The sequence below is a fragment of the Cydia splendana genome, chromosome 23 (assembly GCF_910591565.1).
Source record: "Cydia splendana chromosome 23, ilCydSple1.2, whole genome shotgun sequence".
NCBI classification, from domain to species: domain Eukaryota; kingdom Metazoa; phylum Arthropoda; class Insecta; order Lepidoptera; family Tortricidae; genus Cydia; species Cydia splendana.
In genome coordinates, this window is record NC_085982.1 from 5,404,044 (window position 1) to 5,416,460 (window position 12,417).

General features: G+C 36.0%; 1 protein-coding gene across 1 annotated transcript in view; it reads left to right on the forward strand.

Moving 5' to 3' along the window:
- The first annotated feature begins 118 nt into the window (after window positions 1-118).
- The window catches only part of LOC134801815 (calpain-B), a 54,869-nt gene continuing 42,570 nt past the window's right edge, over window positions 119-12,417 (forward strand). Inside the window, exons 1-2 of the mRNA XM_063774442.1 lie at window positions 119-191; window positions 4,079-4,337. Coding sequence (XP_063630512.1) covers window positions 4,149-4,337 — 189 coding nt within the window. The 5' untranslated portion in view covers window positions 119-191; window positions 4,079-4,148. The remainder of the gene's footprint in view (window positions 192-4,078; window positions 4,338-12,417) is intronic.

A 12,417-nucleotide genomic window follows, 5' to 3' on the forward strand; every position in this document is an offset into this window, starting at 1 on the left:
GGTACTGGCAAGAATTTACCGTATAATCCTCCCAAATTATGTGAATCATGCATAAGGTTCATCGTGCCAACATTACAAAGCTTCTTAACTCAAGCGGTTAACCAGCTGTCACTTCCTTCGGAGATTTTTCGGTGCGTGCTGTGATTGTGTCGTTTTAAACAAATCTGCGGTATTTCTGCGTATATTAAATGGTTTATTGGTTTAATTGTGTACTTAAAAATGTGTAAATTTTCCTGTTGTGCTTGAATTGAAAGTGTGTGCTCCATATTTTATAAAAGTTCGTGTCTTCAACATTCTTCCATCAAATTTGTTTGGTACTTATATTTTTCTCATTGATGACCTCACTCGGTTAAATTAGTGGCAAATAAGTTATTTGTAGCCATATCTAAATCGAACAATATCATGAATGCAGTAGCATGTGATGAATTGAGTGTATAAAACGGTATAATGTTCTATTGACCTAATTTAACGTATGAGTGAATTTTCATGGTTTTCATCTCGTTCGCTTTACCCAAGCATGCCCCAAAGCTATTATTCTATTAATGGACTGTATTAGTTAATTTTCCATAGTTATCCGAAGACATATTTAGGTTAGACTTCAAAATCAAAACTTGTATTGGATAACCTAGATGGAAAAGTTTCTTTTCTTCTATCCTACGTTACAAAATACCATCTTTTTCTCTCTCTCTCTCTCTCTCTCTCAAAAACGTGGTAAAAAACTACCATCTAGTTAACATAATGAGTATTGTATACCTGCAATTGTATTGCATATTTTTATATACACAATTTCTAACTCATTAGTAAACAATATTCTAATTGGTTTATAATGTTATTCTTTCTAATTCCCTAACTGTAATATGGATGGCATTTTGGCATGCTAGTTTAAATTAAGGCACTTTGTGTAGCCAATGCCACACCTAACTATTATTTATACTGAACCATAAACTACAAGGATGGTAATGAACATTAATAATGGTGCTATTTTACTCTACTTTGTGAAAATATCTCTAACCTTGACTGTGTGGTCAAACAACCTTTATTTCTGTGACACGGCTTGCACAAATGGTTGTACAGTCATCGGTAAAAATATGGGTGTAGACAACTTACTCAAAAATATGTCCCATAGTTCTTAATTCACTGACATAGAGTTATGGGACATATTTTTGAAATGATTTGTACACCCATATTTTTACCGTTGACTGTATGTATGATCCCTAAACACCAAGATAAGCTTTGCTAAGTGACACTGAATCCAAACTTGGGGAATGTATGGCCAAGGAATTCAGGTGTAGAGAAAAGCTACCCTCCCTGCAGTACCGTCTTTACCATAAGGGCACACGGGGCCCATGCCCAGAGCCCCCATCCGCCGGGGGCCCCGAAATACAGACAGTAACAGTATATTTGATTACCCATAATAAATAGAAGATCATAGTAGAAAAATGTTAGTTTAATTCGCTTTCTTTACTTTCCAAAAGCAGTTTCGTTATGCAGGGGGGTACCTTTTCCCTGCAGCTGACTGTACAATTTTGCACCTTTGTGACAACAAAGACATTAATATGACACCTCTAGTGACTTATAATGACAGTTATCATTTTCACTTAAATATCCTCCTAAGATCCAGGGCAATTATTGCATTTTTGGATTTAGAACTTTCTTTTTCTAGAGCTCAGAACTGGAATTGAAGCTGTTGATATGAATATAATTCATTCATAAAATGGGTATGCACTTTTGTGGCTTGCATGTACAAGTATGCCCCCGCATACTAGAAGGAATATGATTTATCCTCATAAGTCCCCACTTATGAGGATAAATCATATTCCTTAACTGTATTCATAGTCCAGTTGAAAAAAGAAACTGACACTAGCATTATGGTTTATCCAGATTGTTTATTTATTTACAGTATCCTCTTGTATCATCAGAAGGAATAAACTATTTTACAATTTTTTACCTTCATTCCTGAAAATAAGGTTGATATTTGAATGAATCATTTTGTAAACACAAGTAATGCTTGATAATTTTATCAATGCCTGGGATCAAGAGAGATAAGTGATGGACACTTGATAGACGATAATGACAAACTTACTCATGTCCTAATTCCTTTTTATCTTATCTATATTACATGGTGCTTGGAGGTCTGTCATGAGTGATAAAAAACCGGCCAAGTGCGGAGACTCGCGCACGAAGGGTACCGTACCATTACGCAAAAAACGGCAAAAAAAATCACGTTTGGTGTACGGGAGCCCCACTTAAATATATATTTTATTCTATTTTTAGTATTTGTTGTTATAGCGGCAACAGAAATACCTATACAATACATACTATCATGGTTCATGAATCATGAGATATAGCCTGGTGACAGACAGACGGACAGTGGAGTCTTAATAACAGGGTCCCTTTTTTACCCTTTGGCTACAGAACCCTAAAAAGATAGGTAAAGTACACAGCTAGAGTCATTTCCATGACAGACAGACGGACAGTGGTGTCTTAGTAATAGGATCCCTTTTTTACCCTTTGGGTATGGAACACTAAAAAGATAGGTAAAGTACACAGCTAGAGTAATGTCCATGACAGACAGACGGACAGTGGTGTCTTAGTAATCTCTTCTTCTTCTTCATTACTGAAGGTCGCGCCTGTCTTGAAATGCCTTCACCGAGGCCTCGACGAGCTGCTTCCATTTCACCCTGTCTTCGGCTTGTCTATGGGCAGTAGTGACAGTAAGTCCTGTAATGTTCCTTACTTGATCGGACCAACGGGTGGGTGACCGTCCTCTCGGCCTCTTGCCATCCATGTTTCCACACACAACCAGTTTTTCCAGGTTATCTGGCTGCCTTCGAGCAATATGTCCAAAATAGCCCAGGACTCGTTGGTAACAGATTGTGGATAGTCTGGATTTGATCCTGAGTTGGTTGAGAATGGATTTGTTGGTTCGTTTTGCTGTCCACGGTATGCGCAACATTCTCCTCCAACACCACATCACGTCTTAGTAATAGGATCCCTTTTTTACCCTTCGGGTAATGGAACACTAAAAAGATAGGAGAGTACACAGCTAGAGTAATTTCGTAATGATTAATTTTGAAAAATAAAGAAAGTTTAAATTGTGCCTCCATTTAAAAGTCCTAATTATTTACAACTTCCATAGTGTGTCATAGCTTTAAAATATAGACATAGCAAATTAATAATACATTTGCAAGTTAAAATAAACTTGTTCTCAAACATACCAAAACACTAATCAATAACCAATAACAAAGCTTGACGTAACGTTAACAAATGGTATTTTAACAAATTTACGGGTACACAATTAGCACACCTCACTCATGATGTCATGACTACAACCTGTAATAAACATCATGGTCATTGAACATGCCCACAACTTCTTATATTAGTAGTGTTGAAGTGTTCTTACATTTATACCGACGTGTATGATGTGAATTCAGTGACTTTATTTAAAAAATAGGTTTTTTTTTTTGTTTATAAAATGCAATAAAAAATGATGTGTTAATGCTAGGTGAACTGATAAAATATATTCAGTTTTTTTTATTCGTTTTTTTTTAGCGTCAGAAAAAGACTACGCGATCTTGACGTGTCTTTTAATTGAAAAACGCTTTTTAAAAATCATTAACCATTACTTATGAACGCAAAAGAATGTAAATAATCGTATATGATTCATAATTATTATATATTTGCCGTGACTTATTTTACAAGTGTTTTTCTATAAAAAACACATAAGATTGTTTACCCTTTTTTCTAATGCAAAAAAAAACGAACTATAATAGTATTAAGAGGTCACAATAGGAAAATTTGTACTTGGGCCAGCCAACTGTGAGTGAAGAAAGAGGAAAAATTGTGTTTAGCCTGGGTATCTAGTCTTGCATGTCTGATTTTAAATATGTCAATTTATAAAATGTATACCCTAAAGCTTATGAAAAAAAGTTTTAAGTTTCTTTATACTTAATTTAAAATTATAAGATACACTTAGCCGGCCTGACTATATTTTGTTAAATTATAACCACAGGCACAACAGGAAAATTTACATTTTAAATGACATAAGTAAATCAAAAACTATAACTTTTTTCTACAGCAAAAATGTCGTAGCGAATACTAAACGCAACTAAAGTGAAGTGTGCACGTAAAAAGACCTCGCCATCAAAATGGCGGGTCAGAATGGCGGAGATTTTGGCGCGCTTTTACAAGGCGCGGGGCGGCAGTTACTGAACCAGGGGGGGCAGGCTTTGCTCCAATATGGCGCCCAGGCCCTGGGGAACATCATCAACGAGGTGTTTCAGAAGAAAGAGGTGGAGCAGAAGAGGTTCTTGCCGAGCATCAAGAATTATAAAGTGGTATGTAACTTTTTTTAAAAGACCATAGAGTAAATATTTTTTTTACGGTAAATTATTTTGTCTATGATGAATTGATGATCCTGTAATGTTCATATTATTCACTGAAATATGAAACCTATGGAAGTGAAACGTCAACGAAAAATGCGTGCCAGTGTGACGTCATCCGGGAACAAAACATGGCGGTTTTAGTGCTGCCCAGAAGATTTTTACTGCTACTAGGTTTTATCGATACATCGATAACTTTTTAACGTGTTCGGCTCATTTTATTTAAAATACTAAGTATGTATTATTTGTGGAGTTTATGTTTTAATAGCAAGTAAGTAAATAAATAAAAATTCTTTATTAGTATATTGTTATGTGAAAAGATACTTTGATTGAGTAAGATGTGTGGAGTCTAGGACAATTTCGTGCTTCAAATTTGACAGGTAAACCAGATGACGCTGTACTACTCAATACATATTGCGATTTTTGCGGTAACTCTGATTTTCAAAAGTTGACGTTTGACAACTTAGTGACCGCAAAACACATGGCGCAGTACAGCGCCATCTGTTTTGGATGTCAGAATAAGTGTACGTGTTTTTCTTGGACTTTACCTCTCTATTACAATCAATTTCGTTGTGTTGTTAACCCTAAAGTCTGTAACACACTACCGCACTGCACCTCGACCTTGGTGCGCCATATCTATAAGTGAGAGCGATACAAAATTCAAGCTTATTAAGGGACGGGTGAAAAAAAAACAAAACACCTTCAGAACATTTTTTTTATTACAAAAATAAGGAATGACTTCCGCTCTTCAACTTCTTCAACATTTATTCAGCAAATAGGCCACAAGGGCATTTTTATACGTCAACATTGAATTTACATACAAGCAAAAATAATAACAATACATTAACCATTTTATAAATTACAACTATATGTATATGGTCTCTTAATGTCGAATAACTATAAAACTATAAAAAAACTATAATAATGATATAAAAAAGCCCGCAGGGCAGCTTGTGGAGTAACGACCCCACGGACCCGAGTTACCCGAGTGCTCCCGAGAGTCGGTCAGGGTCTCCATCTCCAGCCAGTCTTTCTTTTTATGTTCATTTCTTGGTAACCTATAAAAAATGATTTAATTATTAAATTAAGATAATTTAGTTGGTTTGAAGCGGGGTAGCATAATAAAATAAGAAAATATAAATAGGCAATCATAATATATCGATATCAAAGTCGATAAATAAAGTACAACCCTAGCTGAAATGTTTACATTATTTAAGCGTAAAAATATAGTTAAATAAATCCAATCACTTCATGATCTATAACTGCACAGAAGAACCTTGCTATTTATAATGTGAAACATCCTTAAATTTCCCAGGAACATTAACAATAACCAATATTTTTCATGTAAATTATAGCGTACCTGTGTATGGTTAAAGATGGCTGATTTGGTGGTTTTCTTATGCCGCACCCTAATACACTACACACTGGCATATTCGCGACGTAATTATTCACATTTGGCTTCAATTATTTTCAATCACAAGCAAAATATTGAAAGATAATTAATAATTTTAATTTTCACCACGACTTTTTGACAGGACAAGTACCGGCTGAACTGACAGACAATGACATTTGGGTGACTAAACATGGCGGATTTTCGGCCGCATTAGGTATTTACGTATTTTCATGGAACACTTTATGTACGTACTGAAATACTGTCATCTTTTTTTGCTAAGGGTTACAGTGCTGAGTAAAAACGAGATAGATATATATTTATGTGTGTGCCGTCAAAATGGGTGCTATTTCTATAAGCAATTGTACGTATAGAACAATATGTCTTGTCCCTATTATATAGGTCTATGATATTATTAAGCATTTTAGCACCTGGGGCCCGTTTCTCAAAAGCTTGTAATACAAGCGGATGTCACTTTTTGACAGCTTTTGTTAGAAAGGGACTTCCACTTGTATTACAAGTTACAAGCTTTTGAGAAACGGGCCCCTGAGCCTATTTTTTGGACCCAATAATTAGATGAACCGCGTGTGGGCAGCTAAGTATTTAATTATGCAATCAAACATGTTCAATAAGGCGGTACATGTCTTCGACCTTAGCTTTGACACGCCCACTCAGTTTGTTGACATTGTGATCTGTCTTTTCTTATTGTCAAGTTCACAGCAAGATCGTTATAGGTACCTGCAGAATGGGCCCAAAATATGCCACCACGTAGTGTATAAAATCTGGGCAAGTAGTTGTCGGACTATGCACAACAGAGGGCTCCATAGGACGCATCCTCGCAGATCCTACCTATGCTTAGAGAAGATAAAGAAAAAAATTTGGGCTTTCGGAGTGATTATTCTCAAAAAAGTACAGTCCGCAACAAACACACCTCGCCAGAAAAAACTAAAGACGTTATTCTTTTGGCCCAGACAATTAGTTTTAAGGTATTTTCCGTGTAAAATCTCGGATAATGTTTAAGGTACAGCCTTGACACTACACTCCTTAGATCGTGGCCTTATAAAACAGATTGAGAACGTTTCAAACTCGACTCGCGGTCTTAATCATTTATCATATTCATAACTTTAGTAGTAGGCGGCAATAACTAAACAAATTTAGCAAATGCTTTTTTATCTGACTATAGCGATAGCGAGGTCAAGAAAACGGTTATAATTTTAGCAGTTTATGTATGCGATGCTATGCACTTGCCTAAACAAAATGATTTAGTCATGATTTAAAGATATCCAGATCCTATCTATTCGGAAAGGCCCAGCTAGGAAGATATTTTGTATTAATAATTTCTTACATCAATACGGTGCATTGTTTGCAGTAGTATGTGTTGTATTTCATACTAAATAATAGAATAAAGTCAAAATGCATTCGCCGCAGCGCCAATGGCATCCTATACAACGCATTCAATTGAGTAGAGAAATACCATTATCTCGACGAGGATAAACCCGCAGAATTCAAGTACTTGAATCGAGCGTCTAAATTGGTTCTATCGTGACGTCATATTGTTACGATTACATGCGCTAAACAAAGTCCATTCTCCATATTAATCTCATATAAAGATACGACCTTTTGTTTCAATCTTTTTCAGCTCCGATCTTCCCACGCCAATCGGTCGCGCACTGTCAGTTTACCAAATGTTTTGTAATAATTTGAGAGGTCGTATCTAGTATAGTTTGACCCCTAACCTCATAATAACTATGCGTAGTCTGAAACGTGACATATACTGGTGTAATGTTGCTCATCGGTAGGTCTACTTTGTGAATGCATTATTTACTGTAGTAGCTAAGGCAATTAGTTAACTCTAAACAACAAAGCCATATGACTCAAGGTTTTTTCCATTTGACATTTTCTTGTAAGGTTTTCCGGTGTAGAGTTAATATTATTTGATAGAGTTTAAATAAAAATATAATCGAATAAAATACACTCCAATAATAGCTGATAGGACAAGTCTTTTAATGTGACTATATAGCCATACGATTAAAAATAAAATCACGAACATATACATATACATCACTGAAATATTCTAGAACCCCAGTAGTAATCCTAACATTCCTAACTGAAGTGACCTCAATGTCATCTTCCGCTCAATTGCATCAATTTGAAGCCAACCTTAGCAACGCTACACGCTATATGCAACTCAAATTTTCGTCTATTAGTTATATAAGAATTTATTGCACTAAAATGGGGTTTAGAAATGTGATTTTACTCCAGGATTGCTTGTTTGAGCAGTCGTGTAAAATGAAAATATATATTTAAGCCCGCCGCAGACTACACAGTCGCTAACGTAATTGTCAAACGACAATTTTGGTGAAGGCTTGGCTGCATGTAGCTTATTAATATTATGTTAAACAAGTGTAAGTTTTATATATAAACTAGTTTAGTCACATACACAGTTACTCACTACGACAAAATTTCCGCGCAACTTCTTTACCTAATACCAATTTTTATAAAATAGTGGATTGGACTAAACTATAAACGATTTAACGATAAAGATAACGAAATTTAACGATAGATGTTTAAAAAAGGGGGCCGCTACGTACTGTATTTTGTATTTAAGTACCTTTTGAATACATCAAACTAGTTTTTATGTTGCTGGATTCATCGATCTATGAACTCAAAACAAAATCGGCCATTTTAAATATGGACGCATCATCATCTCAGCCATAAGAACGCGTCCACTGTTGAACATAGGCCTCCCCCTTGGACCTCCATACGTACCGGTTGGAAGCGACCCGCATCCAGCGTCTTCCGGCGAGCTTAACAAGGTCGTCTGTCCATCTTGTGGCTGGACGTCCTACGCTGCTCTTGCTAGTCCGCGGTCTCCACTCGAGCACTTTTCGACCCCATCGGCCATCTTCTCTGCGTGCAATTGCTAATCCGGTGGGCTATGTCGGTGCTTTTGGAATTGGGGTAACTTTAAAAGCGGGATAATTTCGAAAATCACCAGTAAGCTAGATGCCTTGATAAGCGTTGCAGTAGCGTTAGTGTTGCTAAAGTAAGAATTGCTTCTAGTTATGTAGGTCTTACTGATTTTCAAAATTTGTCTAAGTTACCCCAATGCACCTTATTACATTTCTAAAGCCGACCACTGACTAACAGGCAGCCGGACGATATCGGCCTGCCAGTTAGAACAAAAAATTGACAGCTCCAAACAACTGACAGGCCGATATCGTCCGGCGGCCTGTTAGTCAGTGGTTGGCAGTCAGTGGTTGGAGTTCGAGACTCGCCCGAATCAGTAAATGTTTCCTGAAATTTAGTTTAGTTGGCAAGTTATTATATTTCGAAAAAATCTACTTATTTTTCGATATTCGAGTCCTTTGAATCATGCGATACACTCATTAACCACTCGTAGTTCTTATACCTGACACTCATTAGTAGGTTTCCAAATAGATTTTGTCAGTCTGCCAAGTTCTTGCAATCGGGGGATTACATGTGAAATCAGGTGAGATTCTTGTCAAAAAGTTTTTGGACCTTGTCCGGCATTCTAAAGTTTTCAAAATTATCCAAATATGTATGTATTTAAAAAAACCGTTAGACCGAAAACCAAGAAGACCGTCTATCAGGTACGACCGTCTACAAGCTCTTTCGTCGCTCCTAGCTCTTGCGTTTGTACAGTCACCTGCAATAACATGTTACACAACGAAACCCGCAAAAATATCTGACACGATCTTATTTGTAGAGCCCTAAGAGCGTGTCACATATATTTTTGCGGCTTCGAAGAATAACATATTATTGCAGGTGACTGTACACAATCACAATACACATAGGTACTCCACGTTTAGAAGGTCGGATGTCTCTGTTGTTAATTACATATTCGCAAATATTTCACAGTCTACACAAAATCACAAGCAAAAACAAAGCCTTGACATATGACTGCAAAAGTGCAAAACAAATCTATTGTTACCAAATTCCTAGACTTAACAATGCTTGTATAGACACTTCAAATCAAACCTAAATTTTTCGAATGGACACTTAAATTAACATTTAGTCTCCTTAACCTACTGTAAATGTAAATCAAGTTTAAATGGTCATTAATGTTCCTTTGTCTTATCTTTGAAATGTTTTCGAGTCATGGTCGCTTTTACAGGACATTAAAGATAGTAAGTTTTTTTGTGTTAAAACGTTTTGGTCATGGTCGACATCGACACTAAAGCACAAATATTTTTACCTTACTGCTGAGGAAAGGGTTATGGCGGTTATGATAGTTAAAATAAAATTATAGCAGTCTACTCGTATGTCATTGTATCGTCAAAACTTTTGAGCAGATTTTGACAGATTTTTCTTTAGACACATCTGCCAGACAGATTTTATTTCTACATGAAGTAGTCTGTGTGATGTGATGGTGTGTGATGTTATGGTGGTTATGATAGTTAAAATAAAAATATAGCAGTCTACTCGTATGTCATTGTATCGTCAAAACTTTTGAGCAGATATTGACAGATTTTTCTTTAGACACATCTGCCAGACAGATTTTACGGAAAAATTTCTACTTGTACACTATTTTCCAAATATTTAAGTGGAAAACCCGGTTAAACCCAACATTACATCAATCTGTTTGAAATGGTCCAAGCAGGCGCTTTTACGACACCGAACGATTCTAAAATCATTTGATTGCGCTTGCCAACATTAATCTGCTTCAGTACAACAGCTTTTGTTGATTTTGGATCTGGCAACAAATATTGGTTCTTGGAATTAATTACGAGTACTTAGATTCAAAATTGGCTAGTGATGTTAGGATCAAGGCTCGGAACCGGTTTTTTTCAACACTCCGAAATAGCCTAATATTTTTAATTATTTTATGCTCTTTACGTAGGACTGAATCATGTATTTAGGTAACAACTTCGTATTATTATTATAATAGATTGTCCCATTTAAAATAAAATAATAAAACAAAGAGCGAAAAAGAACGTAATAATACCGGTATTTTTTGTATGAAGAAAAAACCGGTTCTGAGCCTTGGTTAGGATGTATGTACAAACGTTAACCAGTAAATTTGTCAGGTTCGAATGAAAATTCTGGTGCTGGAAGTCTATCCTAATAGGTTTAGATAGGGACCCTAAAATTGTTCATGTAGTAAAATGCGTTTGGGTTTTGAGTCCCTTATATAGCCCCTTCGAATGAAAAAGCATTGTCATTACCTCTGAAACTAAACAGAATCTAGAAAACATTATCCGACATTTTAGTCTCTAAATATCAGGAATACATGGGTAAAAATTCTGCGGGTTTATCCCGGCTTCATTATACTAGCAGCAACCCTTTTCGGTGGAACTTATTTCGTTGGAATAAGGGTTACGAATCGTCAGATCTTTCGTTGTATCTGTGAATTCTGTGATGCATATCAGTTAGTCGCGTTGGCACTGACACAATAACATTTTCTGCTGGCATTAATGTGCCGTTTATCTTTGATGTGATGTCTTTGTTGACAATTTATCACATTTTTGTTGTTGTGGAAATTTGTTTCTTAGAAGTTCCGTTATTTAACGTATAAGTATTGTCATAAAACGCAATGCCTAAACCGTTAAATGCCAGGATCAGACTTCGAAATTGAAACATATTCTTCAAATGTTGTAGCACTCCACTAAGAACCCCTAAGGGGCTGAAAATGAGGTTTAACTTTTTTAAATACATTTACGCAAAGTCGCGATCGCTGGCTAGTATAATAGGTAATTAACTATGCTGCAAGCTAATAACAATTTGTGAAAACACAAGTTACCCTTACAACACCTGATGCATTAAAATCTCCCCCAAAATTCGTCTAGACAATGCTGTTAGTGCAGTCTAGACGTGAGGCAAATGACCTCAGCTTCCGATACTTTAGGGATAACTTTTTATAATGTATACTAAGAGCGAGTTATTGGGATGTGTGAGAGATGATATGAAACGAACGCAAGTGAATGATGAGATGACGGGCGACAAAGAGGTATGGAAGAAAAAGACATGCTGCGCCGACCCCAAGTAAATGGAACAAGGGCAAGCGAATGATGACTAAGAGGGAGTTCTTTTGAGTAATATGCAATATAGCATGTTTAACATGTACCTGTAATTGTCTATAGTGACGTAATGGTATTGCTCCGAACCCTAATCAAATTTCATCAGGAAGCATGAAACTTGACACGGCTTAATGTTCCATAGTTCTTAATTCGCTGACAACAGCTATGGGACATATTTTTGAGTATGATTTGTGCACCCATATTTTTACACTTGACTGTACGATACAGATACGATTTTTATATGGGCAATGCCCAAATTGTATGAAAATCATTCAAATCAGTACCTGTGTTGTGTCTGTAAAATGCAGGTACTGGACATGCCTATTAAGTGTAATTTGTTTTGTGGGATAATGAGTAATAATGACCACATGAAACTGGTTTATTCTTATTGCACTATACTTATTAGCCAAATTAGAATAACTGTTAATAATCATTAATCTTTAAAAAAAACCGACTTCAAGTCTTCATCAGCAGTTAAACTTTATCAAATGGCACTTTTTAATTATACAAATTATGTAAATGCTAAGTTTGTTGATGAAAATACAAAAATCTCAGTATGTATGCTTATAAGATTTGAGCAGTTCTCTCGATCCCTCATGGAATC